Here is a 19,870-nt window from a genome sequence, read left to right as displayed (position 1 = left end):
GCCAATATATCCTTCCTAAGGTGTGGTGCCCAGATCTGCTCACGGTGCTCCAAATGGGGTCTAATCAGGGTTTTGTACAAGTTTTGCAGCCTTGTAGTCCAGACCTCTAGATATAAAGGCAGGGATTCCATTAGCTTGCTTATTTTCTGTAGCTATTTGTGACGTTTTAAAGATCTACGTACCTGAATTCCCAAGTCTCCTTGGGCAGCAACTATATTTGTCATACTTGCTTACGTTGAACACCATCTGCCATAGTATTGCCCATTCACCTATTCTATCAATGTCTTTTTGTAATTTTGTGTTATCATCTATGCTGTCTAGAATTCAGGATAACATTGTCATCAGAAAATTTGGATAAATACGATGCCATTATTCAAGTCATTAATAAATTATGCGAATAATTGAGGCCCTAACAGATTCTCAAGAGATACCGATGAGAAACAGATGATCTCTTTGGTATCCCATTATCTGAGAGAGTTTATTGTGCGAGACTGGCTACCTTGGGACTACATTTCAAAAAGGTGCTTTGGAGCTTCCTAATATGATAGAAGACAGAAATCTCTCAATTGCCTTTTACACAATTTAAGCCAATTTCTTAACAATGCAAAATGAACACAAGAACAAAAACAGCTTCCAAAATACATGTGTCAGTTTTAATAATATCACACTTGGGGAAAGAGTTCTTCTGAAGGGCACCTTTCGGGAGCCAAAGATCAAATCCTCGGTCAAAGTTCTCACAGGGTTCTCACACGTACCACTGGAACCCGTATTTTGCTCGGAGGTATTCTTCCTCTGGTCGCAAGTTAAACAGTTCCTCCACTGTGGGTGTGGTCCAGCGATCAGAGTTGTAAACACTCTCTCCAACCTGCAACACAATATATAGCCAAACCATCACTTACATCAAAATAAAACTCCCCACATCCCACCATCATTTCAATCATGTTGCAACAATTCACCAGATTGGTAACAATAAACTAGGCTTTTATTCCTTCAAGTTTTGAAGATTGAGAGGCGATCCAGCTATGATGTTTAAAAGATTTGTAGGTTTTGAGAGGAGAAAACTATTTTCACTGATGGGGAAGATGAAGAACAATGAAACAAAATCCTAAGATAAGACTGTTCTGAGGCAAAATCATGACGACTTGTTTGCTGGAATCAGGGAGACAAATTAGGTTGTGTAAATTGAATTGGGTTACTGATCAGTTATGATCTGCCTGAATGGTCTATTCCTTTTATTATGATACTCATGTTTGAAGTGATGGAAGTGCCAAACTAAGGTATGAAAGCCACTAGTCTGCCCCAAGAACCTCCTGTAGCCCAAACTGCAGAAGGGTACCCTGCAGTGTAATATTGTACCTAAATTTCCTATCCTTTGACAACCTGACAGCACTTATGTTGTCAATCCATTTTATTGTGGATGTGTTGCGACTTTACAAGCTTTGAGTGACAGTCAAGACAAATATTGAGGGGATGTTTTCACTGCATCAACATGGGCTAGTTTCAAACATGAGCCCCAACCCAAAACAAAAATCAGGCATGTGACACTTACCACTGGAAGCTGCAGTCATTCGAACAGCTTAACATCCAGGACAAAAACAGCCCTCGATTGTTAGTCCCCCCACCTCCCAAATTGAAATTTCAACCCCCCCAGCACCGACACACAGTAACAGCACTGTGTACCACCTACAAGATGCATTGCAGCAAATCGTTGAGGTTCCTTCGACAGCACCTTCCAAACCACAGGATCTACCAGCTAGAATAAGGGCAGCAGATACATGGGAACACCAGCACCTGCAAGTTCTCCTCCAAGCCACTCACCATCCCGACTTGGAAATATACCGGCATACATTCAGAGTCGCTGGGTCAAAATCCTGTCACCCATACTCACATCCCATGGATACATTTAAAAAAGCAGCACTATTATTGCTTTGTGACAAAATAAACACATTGTCCTATTTACCTTCCAGCCTGGAACATCCTTCATAATTTTAGCTTCTTCCTCAAGATTCTCCTTTAATAGACGCAGAGTCCTTAGGAAAAGAATGACACAGAAAGAGAGGAATGAAAAGGAAAAATAGAAGAACCAAAAATATTCAAACAATTTAATTTTTGTTTTACTGAGGCAAAGGCTCACAGTCAAATTAGATGTTTGTTGCAACAATACGCACACAATTGTATTAACTGACAAACAATTATCCTATTTTTTCAAATGTGCCCATTATATCTTCAGGAATCATAAATGAAAACAGCTTCCTAACTCCCAGTCATGTTCCATAATGCCCTTGTTTTGGATTCAAGTTCTGGAGCAACATTAGACATACTGCTTTGTGTCAAAGCTGGTGTGGAGCATATTGTTAAGGGTTAGATTAAATGGAAACTTATAACAAAGAAAAGCTTTGAATAGGAAGTTGTGTCATATAGTTACCACTGCCACACAAACTAATTCCACCATCTTGTTCTCTCTTCTCCCATTTCCATCCCATAGCATGCTATTCTTCCCATTAACTCCACCCCTCAGAAACGAAATCTTTGAAGCCAGGATAATTGTGCTCTCGGCTTGTGTTACTTTACTTTGTTACAATACAAATGAACACCTCCCTATTGGCCACTGGCAGCTACATAAGCATCGCAAGTCCAGTCTTCACAGGCCCCTACTGGTACCAGTACTTCCTACTAAACAAACGTCCCACAGCTGCCTTTTTAGATTGACCAACAACAGTCTAGGCAAAAGGAAAAAAAAGTATTAACACAGATTCCGCTCAGTAGTGCATTTATCTGTGGGGCGAGAGGTCACTCTTCAGTATGAAGCACAAGGGCCATTCAGCTCTTGTGCAGGTGTGGAATGGGACTCGAGACATTCATAGCTCATACGGTAACCATTCTGCCCATTATAATGGTACCAGTAGTTTGCTACATCAAATCAAAACGATGATTCTGTTGCTTTGCGTTCTCCTCACTGTCCATCTCTATGTTTCAAATATTCACCATAGGACCATAAGATACGGAACAGAATTCGGTCATTAAGCCCATCAAATCTGCTCTGCCATTCAATCATATCTGATATGCTTCTTGATCCCATTCTCCTGCTTTCTCCCCATAATCCTTGATCCCTTACTAATCAAGGATCTATTCAATCTTAGAATACAGCCTCTGATGAAGCGCCATTGTGTTTTCCCGCCTGGATTTTAAATTCTGAAGTCTGTTGAGCTGGATTGCCTCACTTCCGGTTTTCCTTCGCAACGAGTGTATATGGGGTCGAGTTCTATGTGTTTGTTGATGGCTTTCTTCGTGGAGTACCAGGCTTCTAGGAACTGCCATGCCTGTCTCTGCTTTGTTTGTCCCAGGATCTTGGTGTTGTCCCAATCAAACTGGTAGTTCTCCTTATCCATGTGGATAGAGATGAGTGAGTATTGGTCGTGTCTTTTTGTAGCCAATTGGTGTTCGTGTACCTTTGTTGTTAATTTCCTTCCTGTTTGTCCAATGTAGAGTTTGTCACAGTCTCTGCAGGGAATCTTGTATATGACATTGGTCCTGTCCATAGTGGGTAGTGGGTCTTTGGTTCAGGTGAACAGTTGGAGGGTTGATGTGGGTTTGTGCACTATTCTGATGCCCATTGGTCATAAGAGTCTTGTGGTTAGTTCCAATGTGTCCCTGATGTAAGGTAGTGTGATGAGTGTGTCAGGGCGTGTAGTATCTTCAAACAAAGCAGAGACAGGCACAGGAGTTCCTAGAAGCCTGGTACTCCACAAAGAAAGCCATCAACAAACACATAGAACCCAACTCCATATACACTCCATTGCAAAGGAAAACTGGAAGTGAGATAATACAGCTCAACGGACTCCAGAGTTTAAAAACCTGGCGGGAAAACACAATGGCGCTTCATCGGAGGCTGCACTGATGATGTTACCCAGCAGGGTAATGAAACGTCTACGGAACAACGAACCAACCAACCACAACATCCACAACCCTGAGCTACAAATCTACTCTAAAACCTTAAAATACACCCAATAACTTGATCTCCACAGTCCTCTGTGGCAATGAGTCCACAGATTCACCACCCTGTGACTGAAGAAATTCCTCCTCATCTCAATTCTAAAGGGCCATCCCTTCACTCTGATGCTGTGCCCCTGGGTCCAAGTCTCTCCTACTAGTGAAAACATCTTCTCCACATCCACTCTATCCAGGCCTCAGTTTTCTGCAAGTTTCAAAGAGACACTCCCTCATCCCTCAAAACTCCATTACAGACCCAGAGACCTCAACAACTCCTCCATATGACATGCCCTTTATCCCTCAGATCATTCTTGTAAACTTCCTCTGGATCCACTCCAAGACCAGCATATCCTTCCTTAGATACAGGGCCTAAAGCTACTCAATATTCCAAATACAGTTGACCAGACCCTTATGCAGCCCCGGCAGTACATCTCTGCCCTTATGTTCTAGCCCTCTCGAAATAAATGCTAACATTGCATTTGCCTTCCTGACTGCCAAGTGAACCTGCGTGTTAACCTTAACAGAATCCTGAACTAGGACTCCTAAGTCCCTTTGTGCTTCAGATTTCTGAAGCCTTTCCCCATTTAGAATATACTCTACATCTCTATTCTTCCCACCAGAGTGCATAACCTCACACTTACCCGCATTGTATTCCACCTGCAACTTCTATGCCCACACTTCTAACCTGTCCAAGTCCTTCTGGAGCCTTCCTGCTTCCTCAAAACTACCTATCCCTCTGCCTATCTTTGTGTCATCTGCAAACTAAGCAACAAGGTCCTCAGTTCCTTCATCCAGATTGTTAATGCATAATATGAATAGTTGTGGTCTCAACAAAGATTCCCCACATTCCCACCACCCCACCCCACCACTCTACTTGTCACCAGCTGCCATCCTGAAAAAGACCCCTTTATCTCCACTCTCTGCCTTCTGCCAGTCAGGCAATCCTCTATCAGTGCCCCTAACATGATGGATTCCTACTTTATTTTGCAGCCTCCAGTGTGTCATGTTATCAAAGGCTTTTTGGAAATCCAAACAGATTACGTCCATTGGCTGTCCTTTGTCCAACTTGCTCATTACCTCCTCAAAGATCTTTAACAGATTTATCAGGCATGATCTCCCCTTGTCGAAACTGTGCTGACTCAGCCCTAATTTACCATGCACTTCCAAGTACTCTACAATCTCATCCTTAATAATGAGCTCTAAAATCTATCCAACGACTGAGGTCTGGCTAACTAGCCTTTAATTGCCAATCTTCTGCCTCCCTTCCTTCTTGAAAAGGGATGTTACGTTAACTATTTTCCACACCTCAGGACACTCCCTGACTCGTGATTTCTGCACGATTACCACCAATGCCTCTAAAAATCACCTAAGCTATCTCCTTCAGAACTCTCAGGTGTAGTCCTTCTGGTCTGGGTGATTTATCCATCTTCAGTACTTTCAGCTTCCCTGGCACCTTCTTAGTGATGGACACCATACTTGCCTCTACCCCCTCACTCTCGAAGTTCTGGTATGCTGCTGGTAGTATGCACTGTGAAATTGATACAAATTACCCTATTCAGTTCCTCCACTATTTCCTTGTTCCCAATTGCTACTTCTCTGGTGCTGGTTTTTAAATCCTCTGGCTTCCAACTAATCGTCATCACATTGTATGCACTTTCTTTTGCTTTTATGCTGTCCCTGACTTCCCTTGTCAGCCATGGTTGCCTCATTCTCCCCTTAGTATGTTTCTTCTTCTGCTGTGCCTCCTGAATTACCCCAGAAACTCCTGCCATTGCTGCTCCACTATGTTCCCTGCTTGGCTTCCCTTCCAATCAACTCTGGCCAGCTCCTCCCCCATGTCTTTGTAGTTACCTTTACTCAACTGTAATACCGTTACATCTGATTCCAGCTTCTCCCTCCCAGGGTGAGTGTTATCATATAATGGTCACTGTCCCCTATGGGTTCCTTCACCTTAAGCTCCACAATCAAGTGTGCCTCATTGCACATCTGGTGGGTTCTAGAAGCTGCTCTAAAAGAAAAATCTCACACATTCCATGAATTCCTTTTCTGTGGATCTGCTACCAACCTGATTTTCCCAATCCACCTGCATACTGAAGACCCCATGATTATTATAATAGTGCCTTTCATACATGCCTTTTCTATCTCCTGATTTATTTTCTTCCCCACACCCTGGCTACTGCTAGGAGGCCTGTACATAACTCCCATCAGGGTCTTCCTCCCCTTTGCGGCCCCTCAACTCTACCCACACAGTTAGTATGTCTTGTGAATCTATATCATTTCTTGCTGTTGATTTAATTTCATTTTTCTCACAAGACAGCCCCATCCCTCTGCCCATCTGCCTGTCCTTTTGATAGAATGCATATCCTTGGATATTTAGTTCCCAGCCCTGATCCCCTTGCAGCCACGTCTCTGTGACACCCACAACATCGTACTTACTAATTTCAATGTGCACGACAAGCTCATTTACCTCATTTTGTATACTGTGTGTTTTTAAGTCCAACACTCTCAGTCCTGTGTTGACTGCCCCCTTCTCTGCTGTACCTGAAGTTAGATTTCTGACCCTTTCCATACTCTCTGCCCTATTATTTGTTCTGGAAACTTTAATAACCTCTGTTGAGCACCCATCACCCCCTTTTAAGTTTCCCCATAATTTGCTATGCAACTGAACCCACACATTAGTTTCAAGCCCAATCCACAGTCCTAGTTTTGCGATTCACCAGGATTCTAGTCCCAGCAGGTGGATCCTGTCCCAACAGCTCCCTCCTTCCCTAGTACTGATGCCAATGTCCCATGAATTTGAACCTGTTTTTCCCACACTAATCTTCATCATGCGTTTGCCTTTTTAATCTTATTGACCCTGTGGCAACTTGCTCACAGCTCAGGTAGTAATCTAGACATTGCCATCTTTATGGTTCTGCTTTTTAAATTTAGCCCCTTGCTGCTCATATTGCCTCAGCAGAACCTCTTCCTACCTGTATCATCGTGATCCACATGGATCATGACAACTGGATCTTACCCCTCCCATTCCAAGATCCTCTGCAGCCTAGATGAGATACCCTGAACCCAGGCACCCAGCAGACAACACAGCCTTCAGAGCCACAGAGAACAGTGTTGATTCCCCTGACTATATTATCCCCGATTACAAACTATGTTTCTCTTTTTTTCTTGCACCATTATGCTGTGGTCAGTTTGCTCATCCTCTCTACAGACCACATTCTCATTCACACAGGGAGCAAGAATCTCAAACCTATTAGGTAAGCTCCAGGGCTGAGACTCCTTCAGCACTACCTCCTGGATGCCTCTACCTGATTTGCTGTTAGTCACACCCTCCTGCCTCAGACTGATTTTGAGGTAGTTAATCTAAAGGTCTGAGGAGAAAGTTGGAATAGGTTACGGAGTTGGATGATCAGTCACGATCATATTAAAAAAAGAAACGGGGCAGCACAGTGGCTAGCACTGTTGCCTCACAGCGCCTAGCACTGTTGCCTCACAGCGCCAGAGTCCCAGGTTTGATTCCACCCTCGGGCAACCGTTTGTATGGAGTTTGCATATTCTCCCCGTGTCTTTGTGGGTTTCCTCCAGGTGTTCTGGTTTCCTCACACAGTCCAAAGAAGTGCTAGTAGGTGGATTAGCTATGCTAAATTGCATGTAGCATCCAGGGTTGGTAGGCTAGGTGAATTAGGTGAAATGCAGGGTTACAGGGATAGGGTAGGGGGCAGGTCTGAGTGGGATGTTCTTTGGAGGGTCAGTGTGGACTCCATGGGCAACATGGCCTGTTTCCACACTGTACGGATTCTATGATTCAACTGTGTGACTGTCTCCTAAAACACAGCATCTGGGTAACTCTCCCTTTTCTTTTATATTTCAAAAATATACTTTATTCATTAAAAAACTCTTTGTATATATACACATTGTCACAAAAGCAGTTCGGTTCTGTACAGTTGTATATCAAGTAGATAAACAAAACATTGGAATTTGACTCTATCCAAAAAAATCAAAGACCTCTCTTTGACATACAATACTAATATTTAAATATATTTGAGACATGAGGAAGATCTGATAACTGAACAGACCGCCATTTACCTTCAGCAGAAAAATCGGAGATGGTGGTCTTTCCCCACTGCACCTTGACAGCAGCTCCCCAGGCTTCAGTGCGTCCCTTAGCATGTAGCTCCGGACCACAGAACGTGCCAGTCTGCAACACTCAGTCGAGGTCAACTTCTTGCTCTGGAAGACCAGCAAGTTCCGGGCAGACCAAAGAGCGTCTTTCACCAAGTTGATGGTCCTCCAGACACAGTTGACGTCTGTCTCGGTGTGCGTCCCAGGGAACAGACCGTACAGCACAGAGTCCCTGTGTCATGGGGCTGCTCAGGACGAACCTCGACACTAAACACTGCATCACTCCCCCTTCCTGATGTGTAACAGTGTTCAAAGCTCAGACTCCAGCTCATTGGCTCTGAGCCAGAGTAACTCAAGCAACCAACACCTGCTACAGATGTGGTCACTACGGACCACAATGGAGACCGCCAGCTCTCACATCATGCAGTTACAGAACTTCATCTGGACCTGCATGTCATTTTAATTATTTTGTTATGGATTTGATTTTTAAAAGTTTCATTCTGGTCTTTTAGTTTGTAGCCTGTAAATATTTCCCTTATTTACCTTCAATCAGAAAGTTACCTACAAAATGGCTAGTCAAATTAGCAGTTATTACTAATGAATATATGGTTTACCCGTGATGTCGTTTTTGTGCTGGGCCCCTGATCCTGGGCTTCAATATATCCCATTAAAAAAACCTTAAACTATGAGCCAACAAAAAAACAAGCAGATAACAACTTTCCTTTGCACCAAATTCCCCAAACTATATACTCACTTGGGCTGTTTTTCAGTTGGGATGGGATCTCTCCTTCCTGACTGTGCGAAGCTTCCTGATCATAGCAGTGCTTAGTGTGTCACACTAGCTGCTGCTTCATAGCATAACGCCATATTTAACAAAGGTTAGCCTTTAAAAAATGTGCACTTCTTATATCAGAGTTTCAATACAAAATACTTGGACAATAAAGTTGCAGCCACCAGCAGTAAGCCAAGATTTCTAAACCAACCCTGAAACTCTGACTGACTGAAGCTTGCCTTTATTTAGCATGTTTCTTTCTGGCTCTAAAAATGGGTCCCATTTCTACACCAAAACACACACGCTACAACTCATCTCTGACTTGCCTCCTATCCTGTTCAGCATACAGTAGAGGTAGCAATGCTATTCGGGCTTCCAGATCTTCAATTTGTAGGCGTCTGAGGGGAAAAAAAATACAAAACAGGAAATGTGTAACCAAAGATTAATATTGAAGAAAAGTTTGCAAAACCAGAAATTACAAATGATTCATGGAAGCAGAAAAGTTATTCATCATCAGGGAATGAAACAAAAAATTAGGTCTTAAGATACAAAAGCCACTGTGGGAATAACAGGGCAAGAAAAGGAAAAGAATTTGTATTTTTATAGCATCTTTCACATCCTTAGGAGATCCCAAAATGTTCTTTGTCCCAAAGCCAATGACGTGCCTGAAGTGCAATCTTTGTGTTTTTTAAAAATTCATTCACGGGGTGTGGGCAACACTGGCTGGACTGGCATTTATTGCCCATCTGATTGCCCAGAGGCAGTTTCGAGTCAATCACATTGCTGTGGGTCTGGAGTCATATGTAGGCCAGGCCAGACCAGATAAGGATGGCAGATTTCCTTGGTGAACCAGATGGGTTTTCATGACAATCAGCAATTGTTTCATGGTCATCATTAGACCCTTAATTAAAGATTATTGTTGTCATTTTGGAAATGCAGCAGCCAACTTATACACAGTAAGATCCAACAAATAGCAAAGTGATTATGCACAGTCTGATTTAGTGATTTTGGTTGAGGGATAAATATTGGCCAAGATACTGCACAGAACTGCCGCACTCTTCTTTAAAATAGAGCTGGTCAATCTTTTACAAAAACCTAGGTTTAACACATCAACCTTTGAGTTGTTAATTGATCTCCAATGGAATCTTCCAGCTTGTGATTCTGATTGACATAGTACCCTGCTACAAAATGGACATTAATGCAATGGGAAGCAGGAGCAGACAGACACTGTACATCAAAGATTAAACTTGTGAAGATTTTATAAGTTAGGCCTTTTCATCCCACTAAAATCAATGAGATCTTCACAACAATAAGAGATTGTCTGCAATTATTCACCTGGTCACAATTTCCCCGGTCAGATAGACAGAAACATGGCCACAAGCAGTAGGATAGTCACAAAATTAATTCAGGGACGTTACAATGCGAAATTCTCTAGCACAAGCTACTTTTGAACTAGAGTCATTAACATTCTTTAAAAAAAGATAAATAAGTTGGTTGAAAAAGACCAAAATTAAAAGATTAGGGGTGATGAACATAATTTGAATACAGACAGAGAAACCACATGGAAAATTCTCATTTCCCAAGTTTAAGGCTATCCTTTCACCTCCAGAAGGCTGCATATGATTTGAAAGCTGTGGAATCTTTGACACCAGTTAGTCAATTTCATTAAAACTACAGCAGAAGCAGACTGTTCAGGGCACACCACACTTTTCCAGGAGAGGGCACCAGAGAGAACCCATAGACCCTTACTTTGCAGAACTTTAGCCCATCACACCGGCGCCTACGCTTTGAAAAAACTAGCCAATTATTCGCACCACCTGCCAAAAAACCAAAACAAAAAGCATTTTCTCTTCAAGTGCTGGTGGATTTTCAATTACTCCCTAGCACAGTAATCGCTAGTTGACTGCAATAGTTGCCTTGGCCGTAATCAGCTAACACCAAGGAATTTAAAGAGTAAACATTGAACTTGAGACTCGCCTCAGAGAGAGGGAATAGGAAGCTCCTAGAACGTTCCTCCAAAGCAAGGAGTCAGCTTTAATTAAGCCAGGATTAAACTCTTTTAGAGCAACGTACCTTCTCTCCCTGTTCCACTTGAATAGTCTCCAGTATCCAAAGATTAAAACTCCAATTCCAATCCCAAACATGCTATAACCTAAACAGATAATAATACACAGCTAGTGACTGTAATGCAAGAAATGGGAATTATTACTCAGCAGCACCTGTGGAGAGAGTAACAGCATTAACATCTCAAGTCAGTATCCTTTCATTAGACGTGGCAAGAGTTAGAAGGTAACAAGAGGCAGGAAAAATTCAGAAGGAAAAAGGTCAGTGACAGGCTGGAACACAGGAGAGATTAAAATGACAAAAGTGATGAAGGAACAAAGGCCAAAGGAGATAACAATGTGAGAATCATAGAATCTACAGTGTGTAAGCAGGCCATTCGGCCCATTGAGTTCACACCGACCCTCCGAACAGCATCTCACACAGACCCAGCTGCTTTCCCTGTAACCCTGCATTTCCCATGGCCAATCCGCCTAACCTGCACATCTTTGCACTGTCGGAGGAAACTGGAGCACACCCACACAGACACATGGAGAACATGCAAAGTCCGCACAGACAGTTGCCAGAGGCTGGAGTCGAACCCAGGTTCCTGGCACTGTGAGGCAGCAGTGCTGACCACTGAGCCACCACGCCGCAGAGAAAGACAAGATGTGAATACAGGAAGGGTAAAGAGAAATAGCACACTCAGCACCAACAACTGCCATCTAAGAAAATGAGAACTAGTGGTTCAGATCTTAAATTATCATAATCAGTGTTGAGTATGATAAGTTGGAAAGTGCCGAACTGAAAGGTGAGGTGCTGTTCCTCAAGCTTATATTAAGCTGCACTGGAACAGTGTACGAGGCAGAGGTCTGTATGGGAGTAGAGCAGAGAAGTAAATTAACAGGCAACCATTCACTTTGGGTCAGCCTTGTGAACTGAAGTGTCCTGCAAAGTGATCACCCAATCTGCATTCCATCTGCTCAATTGAGAGGGCATTGATCAATCAGCAGCAAAACAACATAATAAATTAGTGCAGTGGTACAAGTAGGTGTGGCAGCAAAGATCAGGCTGAAATATTTGCAACAAATTCAGCCAGGAATGCCAAGTGGATGAATAAAATTGGCCTTTTTCAGCGTAACATAGATACCAGTCTTCAACCAATTTGATTCACTCCATATGATACCAAATAATGGCTGAACACACCGGATACAGCAAACACTACAAGCCCTGACATTATCCCAGCGACACAGCTAGAATACTGTGTTGCTGTGTTCCTCGCCAAGCTGTTCCAGTACAGCCACCTCTGCCTTAAAATTGCGAGAAAATATCTACCATGAGGAAAGCTTCTAATCAACATGTGGGGAGATCGCAGCATGCTGGCTCAGTGGCTAGCAATGCCGCCTCACAGTACCAGAGTCCCGGGTTTGATTCCAGCCTCGGGCAACTGCCTATGCAGAATTTGCATGTTCTCACCGAGTCTGTGTGGGTTTGCTCTGGGTGCTCTGGTTTCCTCCCACAGTCCAAAGATGTGCAGGTTAGGTGGATTGGGGCAATGCTAAATTGCTCATAGCATACAGGCTAGATGGATTAGCATTGGGATATGCAGGGTTACAGGGATAGAGGGAGGATGGTCTTCACAGCATTGGTGTGGACTCGATGGGCTGAATGGCCTGCTTCTACACTGTAGGAATTCTATGATGCCTGAAGCAGGGAGGGACTTGAACACATGCCTTCTAGCTCAAAGGTAGGAACACTACAAAGTGCCACAAGACCTCCCCCATCATTCCTCTGGGTTGTATCCTACGTTCAACCATTTTCAGCTGCATCAGAAGTGGAGATGTTCACATCTGATTGTACAGTATTCAGCACCATTTGCAACTCTTCAGGTACTGAAGCAGTCCATGTTCAATTGCAACAAGACCCGGAAAATATGCAGGCGTGGCCTGACAAGTGGCAAATAATATTCTCACCATATGAATGCTAGACAATCTCCATCTCAAACAAGAGAAAAGCTAACCAATCGCCTTTTGACGTTCAATGATATTATCATCACTGAATCTGTCAATAGCAACACCTTGGGGTTACCATTGATCAGAAACTAAACTGAACTAGCCACGTAAATACTGTAGCTACAAGAAGAGGTCAGAGGCCAAGAATCCTGCAGCAAGTAACTCACTTCCTGCCTCCTAAAGCCTATCCACCATCTACAAGTCAGGAGTGTGATGGAATTCTCCCCATTTGCCTGGACGGGTGCAGTTCCAACCACACAAGAAGCTCGACACCATCCAACACAAAGCAGCTGCTTGAGTGACACATCTACAAACATTCACTCCCTCCAGCACCAAGTCTCAGTGCACCATCTACAAATGCACCAAGGCTCCTTAGATAACACCTTCCGAACCAACGACCCCTACTATTCAGAGTGCCAGCGCAGCAAATAAATAGGAACACAACCACTTTCAAGTTTCAAAATCCTGGATCTCCCTCCCCAATGGCATTGTGGGTCTACCTACAGCACATAGACTGCACTGGTCCAAGAAGGCAGCTCATCTCCAACTTCTCAATAGGCAACTGGAGGCAGGCAATAAATGTTGACCCAACCAGTGAAGCCCACATCCTTGAATGAAACAAAAGTGAGATATTAACAGGCTTGTGTCCTGAAAATTAAAGTGACCATGGCTATTTTCTATTGCGAATACAGTCCTTTTTGAGCAGTGAGCATCACTGGTAAAGTTAGTATTGATTGCCTGTCTCTTAGTTATCATGAGGTAACGGTGATACAACTGAGCATCATGCAAGGCTACTTCAGTTGACAGGTCAAGTCAGCCATGCTGATGAGAGAGTGGAGACATGGGCTGAGAGAGAATATCAGCAACTGATTTTCCTTTCTAATGGGACTTTCACGAACCCATCACAACAGCTTTTTATTGATTCTGACTGTTTAAAACTGAACTCAATTTATCCAAGGGGTGCTCAAAACCAGAAGGCATAATTTTAAGGTGAGAGGAGGAAAATTTAAAAGGGACCTGTGGGGCAACTTTTTCCACTCATAGGTTGGTTTGTATATGGAATGAACTGCCAGAGGTGGTGGTGAACACAGGTACAATTTACAATATTTAAGTGACATTTGGATAGGTACACAAATAACAAAGATTTAAAAAGATATGGGCCAAGTGCAGGCAAATGGGACTAGTTTAGGTTGGGAAACTTGGTGGGCATGGATGAGTTGGACCAAAGGGTCTGTTTCTGTGCTGCATGACTATGTGCCATGATTTTGTGATTTGAAATTACACTCACTGAATTACACTAATTACACTGAAATTAATTCAGTTCTGAAACAAAAGCCGTGAATTCTGGAAATCTGACATAAAAACAAAGTGCTGCAGAACCTCAGCAGATCTGGCAGCATCTGAGGAGTACAAAAATAGGGAATACTGTTGCAACTGTACAAGGCATTGATGAAACCGCATCTGGAGTACTGCATACAGTTTTGGTACCCGTACTTGAGGAAGGATATAATTGCTTTGGAAGCAGTTCACAGAAGGTTCACGGGATTAATGCCAGAGATGAGGGGTTTGTCGTCTGATGAAAGGTTGTGTGTTTAGGCCTATACTTGTTAGTGTTTGCAAGGATAAGAAGAGATCTAATTGGAGGTATACAAGATGCAAAAGAGGACTGACAAAATAGGCTGAGAGGGTGTTTCTCCTTGTGGAGCAATCTTGAATGAGAGGTCATAGTTTTAGTGAGGGTTGGCAGATTTAAAACAAATCAGGAAGAATTTCTTCTCTCAAAAAGGTAATTAATCTATGACATCCACTACCCCAGAGTACAGTGGACATCAAGACACTGAGTCAATTTAAGGAGGTGATAGACAGATTTTTAATTAGTAATGGGGTTATGGGGAGAGAGCATGAAAGTGATATTGAGGTTGTGATGAGATCAGCTATGATCATATTAAACGGCAGAGCAAGCTCAAGGAGCTGAATTGTCTACCGAGTTCTTATGAGACAGAGAGAGGGAGAGAAACAGAATTAAAGTTTTGAATCCAATAGGATTCTTCAGAGCTCAGACAGCAATTCCTTGGGCTTCACACTATGTGGGAGGGTGGAAAGAGGGTGGAGGAGAGGACAGCTACACAAAGGGTCAAGCACAAGAAGATGTCGCACAACAGAAGTTGGCAATGGTCTCGAGTCGGAGAGTTAGAGAGCAGGACAGACCACTTCAAAATGGCAATCACGTGGGAAGCTACGTAAAAGCTTGTCTCACAACATTCAATGATATTACAGGTGCCATTAACTTAATGAGTTTAAAGCAAAACAAGTTTAAATGGTGCAAAATCAAACAAGGACTTACTGTAATAAAATATTTCAGGTTATTTCACTATATAAAAAAAAATTGAGTCACATTGGGCAACATAAGGTCTTGTGATCAAAACTTTGGCCAAAGATGCAGATTTTAAATCTTAAAGGGGAAACGCAGTGCAAGGAGACAGAGAATTCAAGTGAAGGTATTCTAGAGCTAAGAACATGGGCAACTGATGGTACAGCCACCAAAGGTGGTACAATTAAAATTGAGGTTGCTCAAGAGGCCAAAATTAAAGCAACACAAATACAGAGAATGCTGGAGAAACTCAGCAGGTCTGGCAGCCTCTGTGTGGACAGCAAGAATTAACATTTTGAGTTCAGTAGGATTCTTCTTCAGAATGAGTTTCACCAGCATTCTCAGTGTTTGTTTCGGACCTCCAGCAACAACAGGGGTTGGGTCAAGGACCTTAGAGGTGAACGGAAGGTTGAAGGTCAGATGGCACTAGACTTCTAAGGCAAGGCAGACCAAAACCAAGAGATGGACAGGATACAGTATTGTGAAGGATATTGGTCAAGGTTGATCAGGACCAAACAGAAACAGGGGCTCACAGACAGGACGAGCACAGAGAGAAGATAGGAGATAAGCTGTGCATTCAGGACTTACATGGGGGGAGAATATCATGGAATTGTTATGGTGCAGGAGAAGGCCCATTGTGACTACACTGGCTCTCAGAATGAGTCATGACTTAGTACCATTCCCTTGCCTTGCTGCATAAGCACATTTTTCTATTAACACCACAAAACATAGGATCAAGAATAGGCTATCTGGCCCATTAAGTCTGCTCCACTACTTAATGGAGGGTTGAGAGTCTCTGGAACTCCTTGTCATAGAAAGCTGTAGGGGTGGAGTCCTTGTGCATATTTAACTACTCCACAGCTGATCTGATTATCTTCAAGACAACAAGGTGCAGAGCTGGATGAACATAGCAGGCCAAGCAGCATCATAGGAGCAAAAAGGCTGACGTTTCCAGCCTAGACCCTTCATCAGAAATGGGGAAGGGGGTTCTGAAATAAATAGGGAGAGAGGGGGAGGCGGATAGAAGATGGATAGAGGAGAAGATAGGTGGTGCAGTGGGAGAGAGATCCCCTGAGGTTTGTCCGTAGGGAGGAGGGTAACTTCTTCAGGCTAGGCATCCTTAGAAGAGGCTTCGCAGTGGGGTTAAAATTGAATCAGAGATAGTAGGAACTACAGATGCTGGAGAATCCGAGACAACAAGGTGCAAAGCTGGATGAACACAGCAGGCCAAGCAGCATCATAGTTCCTACTATCTGATTCAATTTTAACCCCACTGCGAAGCCTCTTCTAAGGATGCCTAGCCTGAAGTTACCCTCCTCCCTACAGACAAACCTCAGGGGATCTCTCTCCCACTGCACCACCTAGCCTCTCCTCTATCCGCCTCCCCCTCTCTCTATTTATTTCAGAACCCCCTTCCCCTCCCCCATTTCTGATGAAGGGTCTAGGCCCGAAACGTCAGCCTTTTTGCTCCTATGATGCTGCTTGGCCTGCTGTGTTCATCCAGCTCTACACCTTGTTGTCTCGGATTCTCCAGCATCTGCAGTTCCTACTATCTCTGATTATCTTCAACTCCAGTTTCCTGCCTTCGCCTTAAAATCTTGCGCATTATTTCTCTTCAGTAGTCTTAGAAAGACTGGGATATAACCTCCTCGCTCTTATACTCCAGTACCCAGGCAATATCCTGAAAGCCTTGTTTAACCTACCCTGCACCTTCAGTAACCACAAGGTACCTCTAGCCTTCTCCGGATCCTCATGTGGAATTATAACAACCTGAGACTGACTGAAGAAGCTCTATCTCCATCCTACCTGACAACCCTCTCCGGGGCAGGTTCCTTTTGTAATCCACAGGCCCATAGCCCCCTGGAGGCGGTAAGTCCTGCTTCACCTTCAGGGTCGCCATCTTCCTGGAACACCTTCCGGCGAGTGACCGGAAATCCCGCCTGCTCCGCTCTGACTGGCTCTTGCGACCAGCAAACTGTCAATTATCCTGCAACTAACTCTTAAAAGTGGACGGTTGTTCCTTTTCTTTTATTTAATCCAGGTATTCTCAATCTCTTTGCTATTTATTGCATTTCACTTAATGCAGCATTTGATTTTTAGAAAGTCTCTCCAGAGAATCTGCAACCAAATAATTCTGCAGACAAAAATAAATGCCAACTTATTATAAAGTTAGAATAAAACAAGGACTGCAGATACTAGATACCTGAAACAAACGAAAACAGATGATCCCCAGCATGGAGGGGACTGTCTTAAGGGCAAAAGTTGCAAGAATGAGCAGGGAACTCATTGAAATATGTAGAATTCTTAAGGGGCTTGATCCGGTTAAATGCTGTAAGGATGTTTCTCCTCATGGGAGAGTCGAGGACCAGAGGGCATAGTCTCAGAATAAAGGTGTGGGAATTTAAGAATGATATGAGGAGGAATTTCTTCTTGGAGAGGGTTGAGAGTCTTTGGAACTCTTTGCCATAGAGAGCTGTGGGGGTGGAGTCCTTGTGCATATTTAAGGCTGAGATGGATAGATTCTTGAATACAGAACAGAAATTGCTGGAAAATCTCAGCAGATCTGGCAGTATCTGTGGAGAGAAATCAGATTTTTGATTAGTCGGGGTATCAAGGGTTACAGGGAAAGGGCAAGAAAGTGGAACATGAGGAATGCTGGATCAGCCATGATCGTATTGAATGGCGGAGAAAGCTCGAAGGGCCAACATGCTCACTTCTATTCCTATTTCCTATAGCCTTATGGTGTTATGAAAAGTTGCTGGAGAAACTCAGCAGGTTTGGCAGCACCTGTGGAGAGAAAACAAAGTTTGCATTTCAAGTCAATCGACCTTTCTTCAGACCCTTCTAATAAAGTTGTTAGTTTTTGGATTTTTATCTCTTGAGTGTACAGTGCTGTTTAATTTCTCTTATATACCCAGGAAATGTGAACATTATTGGCAAAGGCAACATTTATTGCCCATCCCCAATTGTCCTTGGGTAGGTAGTGATGACTTTTTGAACTACTGAATCCATGTGGTATATATACTGCTAGAGTGCAGTCAATAAGGGAGTTCAAGGATTTTGGTGCAGGGACAGTAAAGGAACACTGATAACATTCAAAGTTAGGATAGCATGTTGACTTGGTGGGGAATTTGCAGGTGATGATGTTCACGAGCTTCTACTGCCCTTGTTCTTCTAGGTGTTAGAGATCCCATATCTGCAACATCCTTTCGAAGGAGACTTAGTGAGTTGCTGCAATGAATCTTGTATTTCGTTTATTTTGATGCCTTGGTGGTGAAGGGAGTGAATACTGACGCTGTGAGCTGATATTCCAATCAAGTGAGCTTTTTTTAAATCCTGGACGTTGCAGAAAATCTTGAGTGCAGGTAAGTGGAGAGCACTGTTGACTTGCTCTTTGTAGATGGTGGATTGGCCCTGGATACAGCAGGTGCATTACTTGCTGCCAAATTTCCAACAACAGAACTAACATTCTATTTGAAAATTGCAATTATTTCTGGATATAGACAAAAATAGTTACTGGTTGCCACAACAGTCCAAAGCAAATGCAGTAGTGTTACAAATTAAGTACAAGGGACTGTAATTGGAGCATGAATTGATTGGAATATAAGAATGTGACTTGGCCATTCAGTCAACTGAGCCTATTCCACCATTCAGTTAGATCATGGATCATCATCTATCACAATGCCACTTTCCACCATTATCTCCATATTCCCTGATGTGATTAATCTCCAGAAATCTATCTACTCCTGTCTTGAACAAATTCAGTGATTAAACTTCCACAGGTCTGTGGGGTAAAGAATTCCAAAGATTCCACACCCTCCTCATCTCAATATTAAATTGCTAAATCGGTATTCTGAGATTATATCAGAGATAGTAGGAACTGCAGATGCTGGAGAATCCGAGACAACAAGGTGTAGAGACAAGGTGCAGGGCTGGATGAACACAGCAGGCCAAGCAGCATCATAGGAGCAGAGAGGCTGACGTTTCGGGCCTAGACCCTGAGATTATATCCTCTGGTTTTAGAGTCACCAGTCAGGGAAAATGTTCCATTGACATCCACCCCGTAAAAATATTTGTAAGTTTCATTCTTCTAAATATGGGAGCGAATAAAAATAAAAGCTTCGTAGGGACTTGCTTCTCTCAATAAACGTTATTTATTCCCGGTTGCAAGGTGTTCAGCTCTTCCAGCTTCCACACATCCTGCAAGCTCCACCCCCAACACTTCAGGCCCCACCCCCTTCACCACCCCTCAACCCCGCCCCGTCCCAAGGACCACCCCTTTCCCGGTACCGCCCCCTTCCCAGGACCCGCCCCCTTCCCAGGACTATCCCTCTCACACTTGCGCCCTCATCACGCCAAGCTCCGCCTCTTCACACGGACCCCGCCCTCTCCCTCGAGGGCTCGCCCACGCCTGGCATATCCCCTCGCCCATTGCACATCCTTAAAGCCCCACCCACTCCATGAGGACCAACCCCGAAAGCCCCGCCGCCCGCCCGCGATGCCACGCCCACTCACGGGGCCCCGCCCAATTCCCGGCCCCTCCGCTCACGCCAGGCTCTGACTCCT

At 43.6% G+C, this 19,870-nt stretch overlaps 1 protein-coding gene across 1 annotated transcript; it reads right to left on the bottom strand.

Moving 5' to 3' along the window:
* Positions 1–631: 631 nt before the first annotated feature.
* Positions 632–17,243, bottom strand: ndufa13 (NADH:ubiquinone oxidoreductase subunit A13). The gene is made up of 5 exons (XM_020529424.2): positions 17,111–17,243; positions 10,955–11,033; positions 9,208–9,279; positions 1,961–2,030; positions 632–865 (listed from the first exon to the last, which is right to left on the bottom strand). Exons 1-5 carry the CDS (start codon positions 17,202–17,204, stop codon positions 746–748), a joined length of 435 nt encoding a protein of 144 aa, XP_020385013.1. The 5' UTR covers positions 17,205–17,243; the 3' UTR covers positions 632–745.
* Positions 17,244–19,870: the final 2,627 nt, after the last annotated feature.

Source organism: Rhincodon typus, unplaced genomic scaffold, assembly GCF_021869965.1.
Source record: "Rhincodon typus isolate 14 unplaced genomic scaffold, sRhiTyp1.1 hic_rhity00000785, whole genome shotgun sequence".
NCBI lineage: Eukaryota > Metazoa > Chordata > Chondrichthyes > Orectolobiformes > Rhincodontidae > Rhincodon > Rhincodon typus.
The sequence above is the reverse complement of the archived record's forward strand: the minus strand, read 5'-3'. Positions and strand labels throughout refer to the sequence as shown.